Source organism: Bos grunniens, chromosome 22, assembly GCF_055505025.1.
Source record: "Bos grunniens cultivar Pamir isolate PY7600 chromosome 22, Bosgru_T2T1.0, whole genome shotgun sequence".
Lineage (NCBI taxonomy): Eukaryota > Metazoa > Chordata > Mammalia > Artiodactyla > Bovidae > Bos > Bos grunniens.
In genome coordinates this window covers 43,420,846-43,445,585 of record NC_141186.1, presented here as the reverse complement: position 1 = coordinate 43,445,585, position 24,740 = coordinate 43,420,846, and the positions used below count along the sequence as shown (strand labels likewise).

Genomic DNA, 24,740 nt, shown 5'->3' with positions numbered 1-24,740 from the left:
GCCAAGAAATTGAGTATGCAGAGAATGTTTTATTGTTAAGAATGAAGATGTTAACAAATTCCCTTAGCCTCATTTTGGCTGAATGGCTTGCTGGCTTTTAACAATGCCAGATTCAAAGGATGGGGGAGAAGGGAGAATCAAATGAAATGTCTCTGGGAAGTGCATCTGGCTGCCTGTTAGAACCTTCTCTGACCTCTGCTCCAGTCAGGCTGAATCTGAATCTCTGAAGGTGGGGCCTAGGAATTCCAGGAATCTGTTTTTGTTTCTTTTCGTAAAGCTCCCTGGGTATTGTGCAGCCAGGGTTGAAAGCCTGGCAAGGTATGTATATGGAATCTGGAAAAATGGTATGAATGATCCTATTTGCAGGGCAGCAGAGAAGACACTGACAGAAAGAATAGACTTATGGTCAGGGAGAGGGTTAGATGACTTGAAAGAATGGTATTGAAACATACAGGGCTTCCATGATGGCTCAGACAGTCAAGAATCCACCTGCAATGCAAGAGACCTGGGTTTGATCCCTGGGTCAGGAAGATCCCCGGGTCAGGAAGATCTCCTGGAGAAGGGAACGGCTACCCACTCCAGTGTTCTGGCCTGGAGGATTCCATGGACAGAGGAGCATATACATTCAGTTCAGTTCAGTTCAGTCGCTCGGTTGTGTTCGACTCTTTGCGACCCCATGGCAGCATGCCAGGCCTCCCTGTCCATCACCAACTCCCGGAATTCACTCAAACTCACATCCATTGAATCGGTGATGCCATCCAGCCATCTCATCCTCTGTCGTCCCCTTCTCCTCTTGCCCCCAATCCCTCCCAGCATCAGAGTCTTTTCCAGTGAGTGGCCTTTTCGAATGAGGTGGCCAAAGTACTGGAGTTTCAGCTTTAGCAACATTACCATATGTACAATAGATAACCAGTGGAGATTTGCTTGTATGATTCAGGGAATGCCTATGCTCTGTGACAGCCTGGAGGGGTGGGATGGAGAGGGAAGTGGGAGGAAGGTTTACGAGGGAGGGGACATATGTATATCTGCGGCTGGTTCATGTTGATGTATGGCAGAAACCAACTCAATATTATAAAGTAATTATCCTCAAGTTTAAAATGCAGAAAAAAAGGAACAGCTTCAAGACTGTGCCCTTAAAAAAAAAAAACTCCTGAGCACTGAAAGAAAATGTTTCAAAGTAGATTTGGGGAGTGACTAAAAATGTTCCTCACTGATTAACTGCCGTAATAAAGATTGGAGTTGAGTGGGTTCACTTCCTGTAGAAATAGGTCTCCACTGAGGGCAGCTTTACGCCTAGGGAGTATTTGGCACCATCTGGAGACATTTTTGCTTATCAAAACTTGGGGGCCTCTCTCCACTGGTTAGAGGCAGGGGATACTGCTAATTACTCTCACAATGCTTAGGAAGTGGATAGGAAAGCCCCTCACAACAAAGAATTAATCTGGCCCCAAATGTCCTTTGTGCTATGATTGAGAAACCCTAATTGAGACATAGGGTCCCCTAGGGGCTTCCCAGATGTTGCTAGTGGTGAAGAATTCGCCTGCCAATGTGGGCACACGCAAGAGATGCGGGTTGGAAGATCCCCTGGAGCTTTAAAATAGCTCCTCACTCTAGTATTCTTGCCTGGAAAATCTCATGGGCAGAGGAGCCTGGTGGGCTACAGTCCATGGGGTCACAAAGAGTTGGATACGACCGAATACACACCATCTAGAAGTAATTTTTGCAAACCAAAGTCTTCCTTAACCATGAAGATAGTCCCCGCTTCAAGAAAGATCACGATATTCTCCTAAACTAGACCTTCGGAAACCCTCTTGATCATATATTCAGTCCCAGCAGCCATGTAGCATGTTGTTGCCCGTCATCGGATGCGTTTCCAGCTGTTCCAAGGAAACTGCTGATTCAGGAAAACAGTACTGCCTGCAGAAGGTGTGAGCAGAGGTGCTTACAGGGCTGCACGTTGAGATCCTCTTCTTGTAAAATGTTTACCCAGAGTGACAGCAGCCTTGCTCAGGTGGTTTTCCAGAAGCTGTGGCTCTTGGCTGCTGGTGTTGGGTATCTGCCTCGTGATGTACCCGGAAGAGGATTCAAGCCTGATATGTGATGAAGTTTGGGAACTGAGCTATGGGCTAGACTCTGGGAATATAAAGATAGCGACAGAGAGCTGCTTACTGATGAAGCGTCTGAGCAGACCTGGCACAGCAGCAGTGCAGGGTGATGGAGGCGTATTCCTGAACACAAGTTCGTGTGGACAATACACAGTGCGGACAGACACCCCGAAATGGCGGAGTCTGGAGCAGAGTACATGTATAGCAGGGCCAAGCAAAGGGGACAGGTTACTCCCCCAGTGGGTTGAGGGGAGACATTTTTAAAAGGCGAATTAGAGCTGAGGGCTGCAGGGTTTGTGGCTTTCTTCTGCTTGGTTGGTGGTGAGGTCAAAGCTGTGCTCCAGGAATCTTACACTCAGCCTGAAGTTACCATCCTCAATCTGGGTGGGAGCCTTAGTTCCTATAGAAGAGATCGAAGATAGTGTTCTGTGTGTTCCTTGAGGAGGAACCAGGACCCTGCCCCAAGGCTGAACTTTTCTTTCTCGACTACTCCTCTGTTTCTGCAGCCCCTCTCTTCCCTGATTAGCAACTGTTTGAATCTGCCCTGTGGAACTCAGGGAAAGTCAAGGAGGCTGAATGAAACCTATTTCCTACAGATAAGGAGGGAGCACAGAAAGGCTTTTGTGCCCAGGAGGGCCCCATAGGGTCCTGCTCGATTTCAGTGGCACGGCTGTGCAGCTCCTCCCAGGAGAGCAGGTCAGTGCTTCCCAGCTGTGCAGCGAGTACTCATCACCGTCCAGTCCCTGCTTTGAGCAGTCTCCATGCATCATTTGATTTTCTCCCCACACTGAGGCTCCAAGAGGTTCTGTGACTTGCCGAGGTCCCAAAGCTGGTAGTGACAGAGCAGAGATGTGAACGTAGGTTATGGAACTGCACAGCTGACCCTCAGAGAAGCATTTACAGGTGGGGTGGTCCCAGGTGGCCCAGTGGTAAAGAATCCACCTGCCAAACAGGAAATGCGAGTTCGATCCCTGGGTTGGGAAGATGCCCTGAAGGAGGAAATGGCAGCTCATGCCAGTATTCTTGCCTGAGAAATCCATGGACCGAGGAGCCCGGTGAGCTGCAGTCCATGGGGTCACAAAAGAGTCAGACACGACTGAGCAACTGAACAACAACAACACAATGTTTTCCTAGCCGAGACTTGAAGGATGTAACCTCAAGTCCCCCAAGCAGGGCTGTGCTGGGGGTAGGGGAGCCACTGTGCGGAAGCCCTGTGGGTGTGAAGGAGTATGCCATGTCAGGATTGTAGATCTTTCAGGAAAATAGGGGGCAGGATACAAGAGGATGACATGTGAAGGATGGGCAGGCTCCAACTTGTCCATGGCCTTCCATGTCACGCTGTGGGCCACTGTGAGCCACCAGTGGAGTGGGGCAGAAGAAGAGAAGAACTGTGTGCCATTGGACAGCTTGCTTAAGCTCTCTGGGTCTCAGCTGCCCCTCTGGAGTCTCTAAAGCTACTCTGGTGAGGAATCCTCATTTTGTTAGTGACCATAAAGAACAGAGTGAAGGAATGGCCCGCAGTGGCGCTGGTGGGGCAGCACTGTGATTCATGGCTTGCCTGTTTGTCGTTTGGTGTTATACTAAGTGCCCACCGAGGGAAGGCGTGGTGATGCTAAAGTGCCGTGGCACCTGCAGAGATGTAGTAAGACTTGTCTTCACGGAGCTTGCAGCCTAGTGCAGGGTGCCGCCAGTGTTTTCATATTACAGCAGAAGACACAGATCACAAATACTTGTTGGCATGCAGAAGGAAGTCAAGGTTACTGACAGCTGGGGGACTGAGGGAAGGTTCACTGAAGGAGATAACGCCTAGTTCTGCCAGAATGATTTGTTAGAAGATGGGGTAGATAGAGTGTGTAGTTCAGATCAACAGAAAATGGGGAAGTGGAGAAAAATACAAAGCTAGTTCAGGTGCCCCCACCAGAAGGTCAGATTATCAGCCTGTCTGGTAACGAATTCCCCGGAGTTTCCAGGTTTTAGGGGGAATGTGGCAGTTATAACAGGAATCTATCCATTGCTGGACTTGCCACTTATGCACTTGGGTCCCACCCCATCATGCCTCCTCCCTTTTTAACCCTGGTGTCCAGCCAGGCTCCTGGAGCATCCATGTCTTGGTTATCTGTCCCTCCCAAGACATAAGGACATTTTACAAATATGAGACCTACCTTAGAAAGTGAAATTATAACTCTTGACAGAGACAGAATTTCATGAAATCACAGCAAGGGATGTTGGGGGGCTGGTTGACTGACGTGTGGAGATTGTAATGGGTGGCAGTCTGGCAATGTGAGACCTGTTAACTGATGAAGAGAAGGGAGGGACTTGAAGCTCAAAGGATTGGGAGGCCAAGTAAAATATTTTTGCAAAAATGTCCCCTGAATGATAGCACTGTGACAACCAGATGTTAAGTGGAAGGATTTAGCGTACTTTTAAGGCAATCCACATGAGATTCATTCGCTGTTCTAAGAATTAGCATAGGCGGCAGTTATTTTGTTCCATATTTGCTTTTGATCTTAGAACTGACAGCTTTTGATTTTTACTTATTTGGATAGAGTTCCAAACAAAAGTGTGTTTTATTCTTAACTATGAAGTTTTTTTTCTGATGCTGATTTTCCTGAGTTACAGAGATCTCTGGGGAAGAGCTTCTGGTTAAGGAAGGTAGGGACCAGCTCACAAAGGGCTCTGAATGCTGGACCTCGTACTGGAAGCCAGAAATCTTATCCTGATCAAAGTGCTGGCTGTTTATAAGAGAGCTCCTTTTTGTCTCACACTAGCTAGAAAATACTGTAGACCAGCTTCCCTCCTTTAGAAACGTCAGAACCCTCTGTAATCTCGTTGCTTTTCCTCTTTTTAAACAATAGTCTTTTCAGCTCGCTTTTTGATTGGAGGACGGTTGTTTTACAGTGTTGTGCTGGTTTCTGACATACAACAACTCAAATCAGTCATAACTTCAGAGCACAGCTTCCAGAGATGGGAGAGTGTTTTGGGGCTCTGAGGTTCTATTTCAGGCCTCTGCCACTGCATGCCCATACAGAGGGCTATTTTAATTTCTTTTAGTCATGTGAAAGATAGTCACTTCTGTGATGCTCTAGCACTTTACCTTTGAGAACTGACCTCAGCCAATGACAGTGCATACACTGGCACTCATTCGTAGAGAAGCGTTTGAATGAAAGCTTGTCCCAGGCTCCCCAAGAGTCTGAAGACTTGGGTCCATAGAGCTAAAGGATCAAGTGGCTTTTGGCTTCTCTTTTATCCAGTGGGAGACTGGCTTGTATCCCTGTGGGGTTGCCTGGCTTAAAGTATGGTTTCAGGCAGGTGGTTATTTCAGACTATCGCCACAGCTGCATCTTGACCCCAGAGGCTGATGCTTTGAAGGTTCTGGGCTAGCTCAGGGCACATGGCGCATGTTTCATTGCCCTGTCTCTTTGCCAGTACGATTTTTTAGAAGATATACCGCAGGGTATAAGCTACCTGCCTTCCAGCTGAGCCCCTTATTGATCTGCCAGCCTCTCCTCTGGCTGTGCCCCTTCTCCCGAGGATTGAGTAGCAGGATTTTCCAGTTCTCTGATCCTCTGTCCACAGGCCCTGCCTGGCTCGGCCAAGTTTCCTTGGCCACAGTACTGCCCTAGGTGGTAGAAGCAGGGGAGGGGGCCATGGGCTTGGATGGTTCTTAAAGCAAAAGCCCCCATGGGGAATCAGGTGCTAGTGATTTGGTATAAAGCAAGACAGAGTGAATCCTCTTATCAGTACCTTTCCCAGAACTATAAAGGAGATAGAATTTCTGTGACTGTTGAACATGTGAAATGTGACTAGTGCAGCTGAAGAACTGATTTTTACATTTTACCTAGTTTTGATCAGTTTAAATTTAAACAGCTAGCATGTGGCTAATGGCTACTGTATAGGATAGACCATTGCATTTGAGGAGTTTATATTTTTTATTTTATTTTTTAAGAGTTAATTATTCTTGGCTGTGCCGGTCTTTGTTGCTGTGCGGGCTTTGCTCTAGTTGCAGTGAGCACTACTCTTTAGTTGGGGTGTGCAGTCTTACTGTGGTGGCTTCTCTTGTTGCACACAAGCTCTAGGGTGCAGGCGTCAGTAGTTGCTGCACATGGAGTTAGTAGCTGTGGCTCCGGGTTCTGGAGCACACTCAGTGGTTGTGGTGCGTGGGCTTAGTTGATCCATGGCCTGCAGGGATCTTCCCAGACCAGGGATCAAACCTGAGATCCCTGCAGGGATGTCCTGCATTGGCAGGGGGATTCTTTACCACAGAGCCACCACGGAAGCCCTATGTTGTATTTTTTAATTAAAGAGGGAAAACCTTTTACACACACATGGTAGCAACTCAAGAGGTATGGTTCATGTCAGTGAACAGCCTCCCTCATCTCTGCCCCTAGCCTCTCAGCTCCCTTCCCAGCCCGACTCGTTTGGTTCTCAGCTGCTTCTGCATCCATTCAGAAACATTTTACACATAGGTAAGCAATAACATGCGTATTTTCCTCTCTTTCACACAATACAAGAGATGTTATCCTACCCATTCTCTTCTGTTCCCTGCTTTTGAAAGTTAACTATGTACCTTAGGGGTCATTACCCACAGAGACAAATAGAACAGACAGCTTCCCTGGTGCCTCAGGCAGTAAAGCGCCTGCCTGCAATGCAGGAGACCTGGGTTCGATACCTGGGTTGGGAAGATCCCCTGGAAAAGGAAATGGCAACCCATTCCAGTATTCTTACCTGGAAAATCCCAAGGATGGAGGAGCCCAGTAGGCTATAGTCCATGGGGTCCCAAAGAGTTGGACATGACTGAGCGACTTCACTTTCACTTTTCACTTCCATGCATTGGAGAAGGAAATGGCAACCTACTCCAGTGTTCTTGCCTGGAGAATCCCGGGGACGGGGGAGCCTGGTGGGCTGCCGTCTATGGGGTTGCACAGAGTCGGACACGACTGAAGCGACTTAGCAGCAGCATATATAATTATTTTTTGGAAGTGCTCAGCCTATTTATTTCACTTTATGCCCAGCCTATAATACGTAATGGCTTATATTAATTTTATTTGCATTTAATGACTGTACACTATAACTTGTTTATAAAGTTGTACCATCGCTTACTTAACATGTCCTTTATGAGTGGGCATGTAAGTTCCAGGTTTTTTTGACATGATAAGTAATACTATAACAAATAACCGTGTACAAACTTATTCTCACATATGTTCAGGTATGAGCATAAATAAATTCCTGGAGATTAGAGATGATTTGATCAAAGGTGTGTGTATTTTACATTGCTGCAGGTTTTGTCAAAATGCCATCTGTAGATTTTGTTAATGGGAATGTAAAATTATGTTGCTGAGGGCAACCCCACAGCCCCAGCTACACTGTCTGTTGTTACACTTTTGTTGTTCGCCAGTATGGTGAACAGAGATCACCATCACCTTGGAGGTTTAATTTGTGTTTCTCTTGTAAATGAAGTTAAGATTGAGCATCTTTTTAGCTAAGACTCATTTGTATTTCCTTCCTGTTCAATTATCTGTTCAAATCTTTTGCCCATTTTTCTATTAGATTTTGTTGTTTTTATTGATTTGTAGGAACCCTTTGTTAGTCTGTTGCCTGATATGTATCAACAGATTTTAATCTTGTTCATGCTATCCCTTTCCGTGTGTCATTTAAAAAGATTTTTTATGCAGTCAGCTTATTAATCTTTATGTTATGGCCCCTAGGTTTTATATCTTACTGAGGAAGATTTTTTCCAGAGTTCTCATGTTTTCTTCTAGAACTTTCGTACTTTTTTCCCCCTTATGTTTAACTCTTTGATCCCTCTGGAATAATTCAGGGGTTTTGTGGATTTACCTTCCATTACCCATCTGCCTATCTCCTCATTTTTTTGCTGTGGTGTCTTGGCCAGCATCTCTGTACTGTCCAGCCCTGCTTATGAGCTTTGTAGTCCCCTCTTGTTAGCCACTCTAGTAGAAATATTGTATTCATTTGCCCATTGGTTTGCCAGCTTCCTCTCTTTTCTTTCTGAGTAGAGCTTTTAGGTAACCCTAACCCCAGACAGTTTTCCGACAAAGGTCTGTCTAGTCAAAGCTATGGTTTTTCCAGTAGTCATGTATAGATATGAGAGTTGGACTGTTAAAGAAAGCTGAGCGCCGAAGAAATGATGCTTTTTAATTGTGGTGTTGGAGAAGACTCTTGAGAGTCCCTTGGACTGCAAGGAGATCCAACCAGTCCATCCTAAAGGAAATCAGTCCTGAATATTCACTGGAAGGACTGATGCTGAAGCTGACACTTCAATAGTCTGGCCACCTGATGTGAAGAACTGACTCATTTGAAAAGAGCCTGATGCTGGGAAAGATTGAAGGCAGGAGGAGAAGGGGACGACAGAGGATGAGATAGTTGAATGGCATCACCGACTTGATGGACATGAGTTTGAGCAAGCTCCGGGACTTGGTGATGAACAGGGAAGCCTAGCGTGCTGCAGTCCATGGGGTTGCGAAGAGCTGGACATGACTGAGCAACTGAACTGAACTGAACCCCAGACAGAGAGGGGAGTTTTAACCTTTATTTGAAGGTCTTAGTTAAGTTTGAAGCCTCCGGAAGCCCCTCTCACCCGAGCACGCCTGTTTCCCTTATTGCCTCTCTCATTTTGCAGCGTAGTAATCACCAGCTCAGTCCCATACTTCGTTTGCATCACAGAATACTTCGTCAGCTTGCATGCCCTCCTGGTCAGGCTTTTTATCTCACATGCCCTGCGTGCCCTTTGTGCATGTTGCTTAACTGGGGGAAGTGACCTGAACCAGAGGCAACTTTAAAACCATAGGATGTTTGCACTTTGCCTTTGCAAAGGAGGAAAGGCTCCGCCTCAAGTGAGGCTGGCATTATTGCCGACTGTTAGCACTTAATTCATATTCTCTGATATGATTTAATGCTTTGTCATTTTCTTACTTGTGATTCCAGAGTCTCCTTTTCAGCTTCTGCCAGAGCCAGTAGCAGTTGGGAAAGAAGGCTGTGCTCTTTGAAGAGTGAGTATGGATTTTTCACATCATAGATTGCAAAAAAAAAAGGAAAGAAACAGCCCTTAATGTGATGGGACTTACTCTGTAAGCTCCCTGGCAACCTTCTGCAGGCCAGCCTGTTAGCAGGTGGGGTGTTCGCTGGTTGAGTAGGTCTGGTGGGAGTGGACTGGAACCAAAAATTTTTTGTTTCTCTTTTTCTGGCTGAGCTGGGTCTTCATTGCTGTGCACAGGCTTAATTGCTCCACAGCATGTCAAATCCTCCCAGACCAGGGATTGAATCTGTGTCCTCTGCATTGGCAGGCAGATTCTTATCCACTGTACCCACAAGGAAGTTCCACCCTGAATATTTTTAAAGCTCAAGATATGTATCCAAACCCCACCCCCCACTCCTTTCTCAGATACTGTGCAGGGAGCAGGGCTCTGAGTCTGAAGGGAGTCAGAAGACCTGGGCCTCTGGGCAGTGGGATGCTTTCCTGGGGAGTGTAACACTTGAATCAGTCCTGAAGGCAGACAGGAGTTCATCAGGTGGGCGGGACAGGAGAGCGCTTGCCCCGCACGAAGTGGGCAGCATGAGAAAGATGAGGCCTGAGGCTCTGTGGGTGCAAACAGAGGTGTGAGGCCAGGAAGTTGAGTTGGGATCATAAAGGTGATCAGCGTTTACACTAGACAAGAGGCCCCAGTCCCTGGTGTGGACTACAAAGATTCTTCTGGCAGCTGGTAACAACTGAATGGGGTATGACAGAGCAGCCTTCACAGAAACGGGAGCAAGGAGAGATGACCCAGGCCTGGTCGGGTAGTTGAGGGAGCTGGGATCTGACTCATGAACTCTCATATCTGGTGGGAATGTTTCCTCCCTTGAGACATTCCTACTAAATGTTAAGCCAAAGGAATTGGTTGTAAGGGGCTTTTGGGGCCATAACCCCCATAAAACTGTGCTGTGCAACACACTAGCTGTTATTCATACATGACTCTCAAGGATTTAAGGACGTGATGGACGTGACTGAAGGACTGAATTTTGAATTTTATTTACTTAATTTAAATGTAAATAGCCACATATAAGCTGCATTTTGTCTAGACTCAGATGAATTGGCTTCAGTGCTGACACCTTCTGGTCATCACATGACAGGAGTGATGAGCAAGGAGGAAGAGTGAAAGATACATCAGTCTGGGAGGCCAGACTGGTGGGGACACTGTCGGCAGAAGTCAGCAAGTCAGGAGAAGGAGAGGAGATGCCCCTGAGACATTGTAGGACTTTTGCATCGTGGAGATAGTCAAGCAGGCTTTTGGAAAAGTCTGGAAGGAGGTCCTGGCCAGAAGTGTTGACTTTTTGCGTTTCCTGGTAGTAGTGGAGGGTGTAGAAATGGTGAGTTCTTCAAGGAAGACAATGAAGAGTGTATCGTGGGACTATTCAGCACTGAGAGTAAGGAGAGCATCATGGGAATATCCAGGGGAGAGAGGGAGCAGAGAATTTTAGGAACCAGGCCAGGCGTGCTCATAGCCATAGCTTGTTTATACATCAGGGCTGTCAGGGCTGCAGAGTACAGAGGAAGAGTAGGCTTAGCCAGGGTGAAGGGGAGACGAGGCCAGGAGGAGAAAGGTGAGCATCTCATGGCAATAATCCTAGGGTCATGCCACACTTTCAGTGATGGACTGGACAAGCTTAACTGCTTCCTTGGAATGTTCGGTGTGGTTTTCCTCCATAATGGAAGAGATAGATGTGACAAGGAGTGTGAACTGTTTGTGTCTCTAATTATTTTCTCTCTTCAATCCTGGGACTTCCACACAAGAGAGTCTTAGTGCCTTTATGTTTTTTTTTTTTAGCTATTGATCATTACTGATAGTTTTGAGAAACTGGTTTATCTTTACAAGAGTCTAGTTTCAGAAATTAGTGTTGGGTAGATGCAAAAATGTTTAACAGCTGGGATTTTATACTCAGATTTCAGGAGTATATTCTTTGGAAAGAATTTGCATATTGCAGAATTAAAAAAAAATCATAAGCAGCACTGGTTAGTTTTTAAAAGACACCAGCAAGAATATGGTGGTAACTTGTTAACTTGTAAAGTTAGCATGTTACTTGCTCTCAAAATACTTCTGGAGAAGTACAAAGAATGTTGAAGGGGACAGTGAACTCCGTGCCTTTTGTGTAACTGATGCACAATAAATACCTGCTTAGTAAGTGCTGAGAGAAGGCAAAGAAGCAGACATACCTGCAGGACTGGACTGAAATGCAGCCCATGCCGCATACCAGTCAGGTGACCTTGGGGGCACTCGTAAACTTCTTTAGTCTTTATTCCTCCATCTTTAAGGTGGGAGAAGTGCTTCCTACTCCCAGCATTGTGGGGGATAAAATGAGAGGCTGTATATAAACCATCTACGCAGAACCTGGCATGCGACAGTCACTCAGTACATGGAGGCTATTGCTCTTCTGTCTTTGGCCATGGTGGTAGTGGCCATGGTCATTATTTTTGCTATTTTGTTGTTGTTCAATCACTCAGTCATGTTCCAGCTCTTTGGGACCCCATGGACTGCAGCACGCCAGGCTTCCCTGTCCATCACCAACTCCCAGAGCTTGCTGAAACTCATGTCCAGTGAGTCAGTGATGCCATCCAACCATGTCATCCTGTTTCAGGGGACTTCTCTTCCTGCCTTCAATCTTTCCCAGCATCAGGGTCTTTTCCAAAGAGTCAGTGCTTCGCATCTGGTGGCTAAAGTATTTTTGCTATAGTTTTTAAAAAAATATTCCTCTTTTTGAAGAGACCAGGATGTTAGTGTGTCAAGTCTGATGGCCTATGAGTAGATGTCTAGGGGAAGCCAAGATTCCATGAAAGTGTTTTATGTTCTGTTTGGAATTTTGCTTTATATCTTAAGATTTAACGTGTCAGTACTCAGAAGGACGGGTTTTAAAGGTCAGAGAGTATGTTAAAAGACAACTGTGACGCATTACACCTAACCTCTCACCCCAGACTAAACTTGGGAACTTGAGTCCAGATGTTTATTGGAGTCTGATTAATCTTTGTCCCTGCATTCAGAGATAAAGGCCCCAAATGCACAGCTTAAATGATACCCGGGAAAGGCCATGTGGCAGGTCCGGGTCTCTGGGTGAGAGTGTGTTACCCTCCCTTGTGCCATAAAGGCGGCCTCTCCTTGCTGATGTCCCTCATTTCAGACTGTGCTGCAGAGCTGCTAAAGTCACTGTCTTTACGTGTTGGGAGCCTCACCTGATGCACCAGATATGTAAAACGGGTGCATTTTTCTTTTTCAATCTATTCAAACATTATCAAACACTCAAACATTACCAAGCACCAAGTATTAATATTTCCTAGATACTGTTTTAGGTTCCAGGGAAAATGTAACAGGCAGGAAGATTCTCCTGCTGGGCAAGCCAGATCCTAGTCTTCAGTTATCTGGCATAATTTCAGAAGTGTTTTAAGCCACCAGAGTAGGAAAAGACAGAAAAGGTGTTTTGGATGAATGTTCTCATTACTATGGATGAATGTTCTCATTATTAAATGAGGAAACCAAGGTCTCACAGTCAAAGTGTGAAAGGGCCAGCCTGAGCGCCCCGCCCCCAACCTGGGGCCTGTCCATCACTCACATCTACCCTGGCAGCCATTCATGTCACCACCAAGATGTTCACCAGATCCATGTATCACCTAGTTAGCATTTTCTTTAAATTAGTTCCTCCTTTTAAATTAATTTGCATCACTACCATAAATTGAAAATATCCATAAAAATCAACACAAAGAAACAGTGCTATTAAATAGCTAGGTACTGTTCCCTGCAGGAGGCTCAGGGGTTAGATAGCTATTTAATAACCACCCTCATAGTTTCTCTTTGACCTAAGCAAGACAGGAAAAGAACTGAAAAAAAAAAGATGACTTTCTCAGGTTGTATGGGACTGTCACCTGGTGTCAGATAGCCTGAGTGTTCTGCTGCCTGAAGTCATCTTGCAGATGCCTGCTGTGTGGGCCTGTGCTTAGGGGCGCCCCGTGTTCTACCCCTTAGTTGATGTTCAGTCATTGGTGATTCCAGGCTCATAAGGCTTCAGTTTTTCTGTGCCCAGCTTCCCCCTTGGGCACATAGAGCTTCCTGTGAACAAACCCCAGCAGGGTAGGCAGCTGCCTTTTTTTTTGTTAATTTTTTTTTCTAGGCAGCTGCCTTTTTAAATACAAGTCCTTTGTCAGAAGAAGGATGTCATAGAGGTAGGAATAATGGCCAGACCTGTATATAGACACCTCAGAAAACATTAGTGGCTTCACTCAGGGCCTGGCTGTATTTGACCTCATCAGGGAAAGTACGCAGGAGTCTCTGTAACAAGTCCAAGACTTGCTAAATTGATGCTGCTCTGCAAAATGTCCTTAGCAAAGACTTTATTCTATCATTGAATGCAGAATGGAGCCAGATCGAACCTTCCCCCAAACTGACTGTGACGTCCGTAGCAGGCACTGATGAAGCCATGAAGTTTTTTTTTTTTTTTTTAATGAGGTTTCTTTTTGATGATCATGCCTTCAAGTTGGAGTTCCCATCGCCAGTGTCAGAGTCAGTGACGTAATATGGCTTTGGGCATAAAATGTTCTAATTCCTAGTCTAAAAGAACATCATGTAATTAACTTCCTGCGGCTCAGGAATCAGAATTCATGGTGACCCTCAGCACTCTTTATGTGATGAAGAAAAGTCCTCTTGAATCTGACAGCCCCCATCTTCATCAACTGTTTTGTGACCCACAGTCTTCAAACAGATCTGTAAAATTCCCTTCACTCTGCCATGAATTTGCTTACCCCTTGACAGTGAGGCCTTTTTAGCATCATAAATTGTACCCAGCATTAAATAGGTGACTCCTCTTGGGAGTTTTGTAATTATTGAAAGAGAAAATAGTCAACATCATTGGGGATGGCTGTCCCTAAAACAAACAGGATTGAACCCACGTTGTAACTTTGTTATTAATTTGTTTGTACCTTATTTGTGTCCTGTGCTATTCTAGGCACTGAGAACACCCATGTAGCATTATTCCTATCCTCAAGGAGCTCTGGTTCTAGGAAGAGAAAGAGGCCAGTGAGTGATATAAGTGGGCTGGAAAAAAGCTGTTTACAGTGACTGAGAAACGGAGGGAAGAGTTGAGTCAGAAGCACAGGCAGTGCTCGTGCCACTGAGAAGGCAGCAGCTTTCATTGCTGTAGACTCAGGGCTGTCCCCAGGTAGAGTGTGTATGGAACTGAAAGGACCATCTACAGATGCCTCTGCCTCCCCCTCTGGACTAAGGAGCTTGTTTCACCAAGCCTCTCACAAGAGACCAAACATCTAAATGGAGACATCACATCTTCGTGAAGAAATTTGGGGTGATGAATGTGGTTATTTAACAGCAAAGATGTTATAAAATCTGAGGAAAGGCCATTTGAAAAAAAAAAAGGTCAGAGGATGTGGAGTTAGGAGCAAAGAGAGTGGGTCCAAGTCAGTAATCTGTTACTCAGCCTCTCTGTGCCTTTGTTGCTTCAGCCTATTCAGTTCAGTTCAGGTCAGTCACTCAGTCGTGTCTGGCTCTTTGCGACCGCATGAATCGCAGCACGCCAGGCCTCTATGTCTATCACCAACTCCCGGAGTTTACCCAAACTCATGTCCATCGAGTCGGTGATGCCATCCAGCCATCTCATCCTCTGTCGTCCCCTTCTCCTCCTGCCCCCAATCAGGGGGGCATCAGGGTCTTTTTCAATGAGTCAACTCTTCGCGTGAGGTGGCCAAAGTATTGGAGTTTCAGCTTCAACATCAGTCCTTCCAGTGAACACCCAGGACCAATTTCCCTTAGGATGGACTGGTTGGATCTCCTTGCAGTCCAAGGGACTCTCAAGAGTCTTCTGGAACATCAGAGTTCAAAAGCATCAATTCTTTGGCGCTCAGCCTTCTTCACAGTCCAACTCTCACATCCATACATGACCACTGGAAAACCATAGCCTTGACTAGATGGACCTTGGTTGGCAAAGTAATGTCTCTGCTTTTTAATATGCTGTCTAGGTTGGTCATAACTTTCCTTCCAAGGAGTAAACATCTTTTAATTTCATGGCTGCAGTCACCATCTGCAGTGGATAAAGCTCTCACCATGCCTGTTTGATGAGGTTGGTATACTGTGTCAAGGTTTAGCAAATTACAACCCGAAGCCTGTTTTTTACAGTAAAGTCTTACTGGGATATGGTCACACCCATTCATTTCATGTTGTACGGCTGCTGTCTCACTGCAAAGGCAGCTTGAGTAGTTATGACAGAGACCTATGACCCACAATGCTGAACTATGTATCATCTGCCCTTTGCAGAGGAAGTGGGCTGACCCCCACACTCAGTGGGCTTGAGGTCATACTGTGCCATCATGAAATCATTATATAGTTGAAGTACACATCAGTTGATAGAGGTGTATGGGGCAGAGCTCTCTGTTTCACAGGAAATATAAAGAAGACCATGATTTGCTAGATGTGTGCTTTTTCTTGAAGAAGAGTCCTTTTTATGTTAGTGAGACGCACACTTAACACAAGTGACGGAGTCCTCAGGTGACAAAGGGCCACACCTGACCAACAGATCCCAGCAGGCGTTGTCTTCTCTACTGGGGAGGATGATGGAACTTGAAATACTTTTTAAATTCTATGGAAAATAAACCGTGTTGTTCATGAGACAGAACTGGGTGGGGGCCTCTAATTGAGAGGTGACTTCCAGAGCCCTTGGAAATGGGTCAGGCCCCAGTCTGGGTGCTGGGGATACAGTCCCTGCCCTCCTGGGGCTCCCATTCTAGCCTGCACATGTGTCCTCCAAGTCTTTGGGAGGACATCAGAAAGTGCATTGGAAGCTCGGATGTTGACGTGTTCCCTCCTAAATTTTTATTGTGTTACTTATTTTTGAATAACCCATATATGAATAGGGCTTCCCTGGTGGCTCAGACAGTAAAAAATCTGCATGCAATGCAGGAGACTGAGGTTTGATCCATGGGTTTTGGGAAGATCCCCTGGAGAAAGTATTGGCACCCCACTCCAGTAATCTTGCCTGAAGAATCCCATGGGCAGAGGAGCTTGGCAGGCACAGTCCATGGGGTCACAAAGAGTCAGACACAACTGAGCAACTAACACTTCATTTCATGCATGTACATGATAAATAACCAAAAGATTTTAAAAGGTAGACTGTGAAAAGCAAGTTTCCCTCTGTCCCTGACTCCCAGCTACCTGATTGCCCACTTCAGATGCAACTGCTATTACTGGTTTCATGTATACCTTCCAGTGATATTCTGTATATAGATAGGCATTCATATGCACGTGTTCTTTCTTTCTCTCTTTCTCTGTCTTTCAGGTCTTCTATCCTCTAATTTTTATTTTTTAAAAATTGCAAACCTAATAGGAAAGTTGAAGGTTACAGCTGGGTTCACCAGTACGTTTCACCACCTTTACTTTATTTCTCCCTTCTCTACACACACACATACGCACAAACACATATATACATTTTTTCTTCCTCAACTTTTAAAAGTGAGTAGCAGATATTACTATATTTTAGCCCTTAATATTTACTTCAGCAAATGCTATGAGCAAGGATGTTTTCTTACATATAAACATAACCACTACTTCATCACTGTAGTCACTGATCTAATAATGTTGTCTAATAACCAGTTCTTACTCAAATTTCCCCAATTGTTCTTAAAATTTCCTTTATAGCTTAAAAAAAATATCATCTCAAGGATTCCTCATTACCTACACTTTTTTCCTCCTGATCCTTCTCTTCATTCTGGGTTGTTCACTTCTCACTTCCACTTTGCTTCTTCACCTTGTCTCTTGAGACAGAGTTTCAGTGCTGTCTGTCTTTTCAGCCCCTCTAGGTATAAGCCAGACCTAAAGAGCAGGATGGATCTTGACGTGGTTAACATGTTTGTGATCGCGGGCGGGACGCTGGCCCTGCCGATCCTGGCATTCGTAGCCTCTTTTCTCCTGTGGCCTTCAGCCCTGATAAGAATCTATTACTGGTAAGTTCATTTTACAGTTCAGAATTTTCAAGGGCATCATGATCATACCGCTTTCTTTGCTTTGTGGTTGTGGCTGTTCGACATTTATCATGAAATATTCCAGACGTGGGGGCTTCCCAGGTGGCGCTAGTGGTAAGGACCCTCCCTGCCAGTGCAGGAGACATAAGAGACATGGGTTTGACTCCTGGGTTGGAAAGATCCCCTGGAGGAGAAAATGGCAACCTACTCCAGTATTCTTGCCTGGAAAATCCCATAGACAGAGGAGACTGACGGGCTACAATCTATGGGGTCGCAGAGTCAGAGATGACCGAGTGACTGAGCACTCATTTCAGACTTACAGAAAAGTTGAAAGGTGTCCTTTTTGTCCTTGGGAATGTTGGGAATGTTCCTGAAGAATTGGTACTGGTAGCTTCTCCCCAGGTAAATTCTTCCAGGTTTCCAATGGTGTCTTTGCTCAGGAGACCACTCTCTCTCCCAAAATCACTGATTCTGCGTGCATTCGTAGGAGGCATTTGGTTTTTCTTGGTCATTGGATTCTGATCCAGTGATGTTTTGACAGGTATGGTGATAATCACTGAAAAATGAGTTAGAAACACCAGAATCATGGACATGGCATGGATAGGACAGAATGTTTTTTGATTTGTCTAAAAGTGTTCATTAGTAAAGTGACAGGAAAAAAAGTTTCCAAAACTTCTGTCATTCTTAAATCATTCTCATGCTTCTTTCCTTGTTAGCACACCACCTCTAGTTTTCTTTTGTGTTTTCTTTAGAGTAAATGACTTTAAAACAAAATCTTACATTAATTTCTGAGTGACATAAATATCACTACCTTTAGTGGAAAGCTTGCCATCCTTGCCACAAACAATAAATTAATATAAAAAGTAAAAATGAGCACAATGCTTTACACTCTGTTCATGAATTCTAGCCTAGATACCATTGCTTGCCAAGGATTGACTCCTTTCTCTTTGTTACAAAAGCTGAGAGGTGTGAGAGTTGCAGAGCTTTTCTCCTTTGATGAAAGCAGGTTTATGGTTGAAAAGAGAGAGGATTTCTCATGATGTACTTCAGTAACTTTTCATACCGCAGTCCATTTACCAGAGAAAATCACCCCTCACACGCCCATGAATTTATCCCATGAAGGCGGAAGTACTGAAATCAACCTGGTTCGTCTCTGTGCCATAGGGAAGCACATTGAGATTTAACCAGGACTTCTGAAACATAGGACTACCTTCTGAGCCCCACAAGGAAGAATGCAGGGAAACTGTGCTTGTGCCCTTTATCCACCCTCCCTTCTGGCTCCCTTTTGTTTCATTAGAGTGTGGAATTTTCCGCCTGCCAGCCAGGCTCTGATCCTTGAAAAGAAGCTAATTGAACAGAAGGGAGCTTTCATCTTTCACTCTCTCTTGTGGGGAGGTGATGACCCCTTTAGTGGGTCACCCAACACCCACCTCTGTGTTGATGAAGCTAAGACTCTGGCTGCTTAGAGGCCATTGCCTTGCAGCACTCCAGCACAGCAGGAGTGCTGTGGGGTCAAGACGCCTATGGGACCCCTGACGGGGAGAGACCAGAGTGGTGTGCCCCACTCAGTCCTGCAGGGGCACTGTGGACCTGCACACACAAATTCCATGTTTCTTAAGTCAAAGTGAAGCAGAGGGTGCAGCTCCACGATGTGTCCCATAACCTTGGATGTGGCTGCAAACAGAGGTGTGATTGTTCCACCCAAAGGCTGTTTCTACCAACCACGTGTGGAAACCAGCCTCTGTGCTGCACAGTCCCCCACCCCCAAGTTCCTCAGGCCATCATGGAGAAAGCTTTAGGACTGTTAGAATAATTTTGATGCTTGATTTTTCAAGAGAAAATTAATGTCATTGCAAATAATTGACTTTTTTGAGTTAAAACTAATGTGGTTTAGACTTCACATTTTAAAGCATACATTTAATTGGTTTTAACATATTCACAGTATTGTGAATTACCACCATCTAATTGAGAATATTCTCATCTCCCCTCAAAAGAACCCCCATACCTGTTAACAGGTACTCCCTGTTTTCTCTCTTCATCCCCGAGCAACTAGTAATCTGTCTTTTTGGATTTTCCTGTTGGTGACATTTTTGTGTCTGGCTTCTTGCACTTTTCAAGGCTCACCTGTGCTGCAGCATGTATCTGTACTTCATTCATTGTGATGACTGAATAGTGGTCCATGGTATGGTTTATACCACATGTGATTCATTCAAATGGACATTTGTGTTGGTTCCACTTTTTGGCTATTATGAAGAATGCCTCATCGCATAGAATTCACTTTTATTAACAAGTGAAGTTCAGTGAAGTGGAAGTCACTCAGTCGTGTCTGACTCTTTGTGACCCCATGGACTATACAGTCCATGGAACTCTCCAGGCCAGAATACTGGAGTGGGTAGCCTTTCCCTTCTCCAGGGGATCTCCCCAACCCAGGGATCAAACCCAGGTCTCCTGCATTGCAGGCAGATTCTATTAACAAGTAATACCAGCAAAATTCAGAGAGGCCCCACAGAGAACACTCAGCCCTTTATTTCACCCCACAGACGCATGTGACTGTAAATCCTGCCCCGGCCTGTCACTCTGCTCAGAGCTGTAGCTGGAGGATGAACACAATGCTCTTTATTTCATGAACTCGGCCACACAGGCCAAGAAGCAACCCCAGTTGGCTGTTGGATGGAAATCCTTGCGGATTATGCCGGGTAGTGTTGTGGCATGGGGGCTGTGATTATAGTATTAGAACCCGTAATACCACTGCAGAGAGCTGCCCAAAGTCCTGTGAGCGGCTCCCCCCACCCCACCGAGACGCACAGCCTGTTTCCTTCAAATCACCTCACCGTGAGTGACGCTGACACAGTGGTTGTCATAGGATGAGCAGCTTTATGTCAGTCCCCATGTCCCTTAACCACAGCTACTCCTCCAAAGGCCTTCAGTCACTCAGCTGCCCGTGACCACCGCCTGTAGGTTCCCCCTGCAGACTTGGCTTAGTTTAGTTAATTTTCAGGATCGCAACATGAACAGGAACAGCAGGCAGCACGGGTAACTGCTGTTGCCGCTGCTTAGTCACTCAGTTGTGTCCAAGTCTTTGTGACCCCCTGGACTGTAGCCCGCCAGGCTCCTGTGTGCGTGTGATTCTCCAGGCAAGAATACTGCAGTGGGTTGCCATGCCCTCCTCCAGGGAATCTTCCCCACCCGTGGATCGAACACACGTCTCCTGTGGCTCCTTCATTGCAGGTGGACTCTTTACCGCTGAGCCACCAGAGGAGCCCACAGAGGTAGCTGGGCATCCCAGAGACGCCGAGCCTCCCTGCTGAGTGAGCACGCAGGTGTGAGGAGGGCCTCTCAGGTTCCCTCTGTCCCTGGACTTCCCTGTGGGTCTCCTGAGCTCCTCAGGGCTCAGCAGCAGTGTCCCCAGTGGGCCACAGCCAGTCTTGGCAACAGCCCTCTCTGGGTCTAAGTGTCCCTGGAGTGTGGCCGGCACAGTCCCACAGTGGTGGGGACTGTGGTTGCTCCTGCAGGAGGCACCATGTGCTTGGCCAAGAGAGTCCACAGAGAGCCATGCTGAGGATGCCATTGCCACTGTGGGTGACATCAGGGGCCACTCTGGTTTTCATTGTATAAGCTGTCAGTACTGTTCGCAGGATGAAAAAAACTGACATTTTAAAAGATTTTTGTTTTCCCAAAGAAACTCAGTTGTGCAATCAAGAAATCATATAAGTAAGAAAGAAGCAGATAAGAATTAGAAAAAAATAAATAAACTGATGTTTCAGATGGTTTGATTGTGTACATAGAAAGTCTGGAATAATAATGATATCTGTCGATTATTTATTAGAATTAAAAAGTGAATTTGGCAAGATTGCTAAATACAAGATAAGTTAGCAGGGACTTCCCTGGCAGTCCAGTGGTTAAGACTCTGTGCTTCCACTGCAGAGGACATGGGTTCATGGTCTGGGAACTAAAATTCCACATGCTACACAGTGGAATTAAAAATAAATAAATTTAAAAATGAATAAATAAATAAAGATAGTTCAGGAATGTTGGCTTGAGATAAAGAAAGTCCGAAACCTTGCATTAGTCAACATGGCAATGTATTAAAAAAAAAATCAGTTTTATTCTTATTTTATAGCAACAAACAAAAAGAACATTTAAAGTCTTTTACTGATACCATTTACCATAAGGAAAGAAATAGTGCTATCTTTTACAACATGAATGATCCTTACAAACATAATATCAAGTGGAAGTAGTCAAATACAAATAAGAACTTACTGTATGATAAAGTCCTACACATGTAAAACCCTCTTGTTTGAAGGGGAGCCAGTGGTCACCTTTAGGAGGTAAAGCATCTGTGATGCTACTCGTAGTCTAGACCCTGATCTGGGTGGCAGGTGGTGGGCTCATTCCCTCTGTGCAGATTCATCGGGCTGTACACTTATAATATGTGTGCCTTTCTATATTCTTTATACTTCCGTGGAAAGTTACTCTAAAAAACAAAAGTGAAGGATGTAGAGCAGTTGGGTCCCTCGTATTTTGCTAGTGGGAATGTGAAATGATGCAGACATTTTGGAATACAATCTGGGAATTCCTCAAAAGGTTAAAAAAGGTTAAAAAAAAAAAAAAAGCTGCTATATGACCCAGAAATTCTACTCTTAGGTGAAATGAGAACACTCAAGAGAACAGAAAACATATATCCACAGGAAAACTGGTATATGTATGTTCATAGTGGCATTATCCCTACGAGCTGAGAGGTGGAAACAACTCAAATGTCCATCAACAGATAAGTGGATAAACAAATGTGACCTATCCATACAATGGAATATTATTTAGCCTGAGAAAGGAATGAAATACTTTTGATTTCTCCATCAAATATGAATGAGAGTCTTGGTGGGTAGAGTATTCGTGGTTGTATGTTCTTCCCTTTGATCATTTTAAATATATCACACGATTCCCTTCTGGCTTGTAGAGTTTCTGTTGAGAAATGAAAAACTTTCCAGAAAAGCAATAGTTAAGAGAATTCAGCGCCACCAAACCAGCTTTATTAAAAATGCTAAAGGAACTTCTCTAGGCAGGAAACATAAGAGAAGGAAAAGACCTACACAAAATAAACCCAGAACAATTAAGAAAATGGTAATAGGATCATATGCATTGATAATTACCTTATCGGTTCAGTTTAGTTCAGTTGTTCAGTCGTGTCTGACTCTTTGCGACTCCATGAACCACAGCGTGCCAGGCCTCCCTGTCCATCACCAACTCCTGGAGCCTACCCAAACTCATGTCCTTTGAGTCGGTGATGCCATCCAACCATCTCATCCTCTGTCGTCCCCTTCTCCTCCTGCCCTCAATCTTTCCCAGCATCAGGGTCTTTTCAAATGAATCAGCTCTTTGCATCAGGTGGCCAAAGTATTGGTGGTTCAGCTTCCGCATCAGTCCTTCCAGTGAACACCCAGGACTGATCTCCTTTAGGATGGACTGGTTGGATCTCCTTGCAATCCAAGGGACTCTCAAGAGTCGTCTCCAACACCACAGTTCAAAAGCATCAATTTTTTGGTGCTCAGCTTTCTTTATAGTCCAACTCTCACATCCATACATGACTCCTGGGAAAACCATGGCCTTGACTAGATGGACCTTTGTTGGCAGAGTAATGTCTCTGCTTTTGAATATGCTGTGTAGGTTGGTCATAACTTTCCTTCCAAGGAGTAAGCTTATATGTAAACACATTAAATGTACCAAGTAAAAGATGTGGACTGGCTGGGCAGGTGAAAACCTGTGTACATATGCACTTCTACTTAACACATCACTCTACTTAACCCCCCAAATTGTATGTATGTATTTTATATAGTTAGGTTAACCATGTTTCCATTATGGCTTGCAACTGTAATTATCTTTTATTTTTTGTCTGGCTATTGACTGTGAAAACTGAGCATCTTTTACTATTGTGGATATATAACTGTTATTTGCTTAATCCTATTGTATCATGATGGGTCAACCGAAAATGATAGAATTCTGTATCACTTACTACCATTTAATAGAAAATCCTGTAATCATTTTTTAAAATCCAAAAAAAAGAAAAAAGGAATGAAGTACTGATACATTCTATAATGAATGAACTTGAAAACATGTTAAGTAAAATGTATCAGACACAAAAGGCCACATATTGAATAGACCCACTTATAGAAAATGTGTAGAATCCATAGAGACTTGAAGTGAACTAGTGGATGCCAGGAGGTGCAAGGGGAGGGAGATGGGAAGTGAGTGATAATGGGTATGGATTTCTTTCTCTTTTTTATTGTGGTAAAATATACACAATACAAAATTTACCTTTTTAACTGTTTTTTAAGTGGGTAGTTGAGTTTCTTTTTGATGGAAATGTTCCAGGATTAATGGTGATGGTTGTATAACTTTATGAACACTAAATACTCATCAGTTGTACTATTTAAAAGGGTGAATTTTAGGGTATATAAACTGCATTTCTATAAAAAGAAATGAATATTCAACATCCTTATTATTAGGGAACATGCAAATCAAAACCTCATGATATACTATACACACATTAGGATAGATGTTAGTTTTTAAAAAAATGAAAAATAGCAAGTTTTGGTGAGTATGTAGAGAAGTTGGAACCTTTGCACTTTGCTGGTAGAAATGTAAAGTGGTATAACTACCATGCAGAAGTTTAGGTGTTCCTCAGAAAGTTTAACACAGAATTACTCTGTGTGCGTGTGTGCGCGTGTGTGCACTCAGTCATGTCCAATTGTTTGCGACCTCATGGACTGCAGCCCGCCAGGCTCCTCTGTCCTTGGGATTTCCCAGGCAAGAATACTGGACAGGGTTGCCATTTCCTCCTCTAGGAGATGTTCCCAACCCAGGGATCGAACCTGCATCTCCTGGCTTGCAGGCAGATTCTCTGACACCGCTGAGCCACTGGGGGAGCACCATTAGGATTACTATATGATCCAACTCTTCTACTTCTGGGTATATACATCAAAGTATTGAAAGCAAGGACTCAAACAGATCCTTATTTACCAATGTACATAGCAGTGTTATTCATAATTGCCAACAGAATGGAAATAATTCAAATGTCCATCAACCCATGAATGATAAACAAAATGTGGTATATACATACAGTGGGATATTATTCAACCTTACAAAGGAAAAAAATTCTGATGTAGTGTAGAAAATGGATGAACTTTGAAAGCATTATGCTAAGTGGAATAATCCAATCACCAAAGAACAGATACTGTATGATTCCACTTATATGGCTGTCATATGTGTTACAAAATTTTCCACGTTTCTCCCTTGAATTTTGGCAAATGATATATTTGAAGGACAGAATCTTTTTTATATAATACTGAAACTGCCATTTATTGGCTACTTCCTGTGTGTTGGGCTGTGTGTTGAACAAAACTGTAATGGCTTATCTCATTAAAAAAAATTTTTTTTTTGGATTATCTCTTTTAGTCTTAACTATATCCTCAGTAGAATGCAATAGTTTTCCATATTGTAGATGAGGAAATTGAGTTTCATGATCATATAGCCAAAAAATGAATGAACTGGGATATAAATGAGTAAACAAATTCATGTTACCATGTCATGACTTAGAACTTTGAAATATGCATATTTTGTCATAAATAGAGCTGTTAAGC

The 24,740-nt window shown here is 44.3% G+C and overlaps 1 protein-coding gene across 6 annotated transcripts in view; it reads left to right on the top strand.

Annotated features, from left to right (window-relative positions):
- Window positions 1–24,740, top strand: part of ABHD6 (abhydrolase domain containing 6, acylglycerol lipase) — a 48,309-nt gene that overhangs the window by 4,820 nt on the left and 18,749 nt on the right. For 2 of the 6 annotated variants that reach the window (XM_086367226.1, XM_086367227.1), the window contains exons 2-3: window positions 9,048–9,112; window positions 16,936–17,088. In XM_086367226.1, coding sequence (XP_086223352.1) covers window positions 16,970–17,088 — 119 coding nt within the window. In that variant the 5' untranslated portion in view covers window positions 9,048–9,112; window positions 16,936–16,969. The remainder of the gene's footprint in view (window positions 1–9,047; window positions 9,113–16,935; window positions 17,089–24,740) is intronic. The other 4 variants (XM_086367228.1, XM_086367229.1, XM_086367230.1 and 1 more) reach the window with 2 other exon arrangements.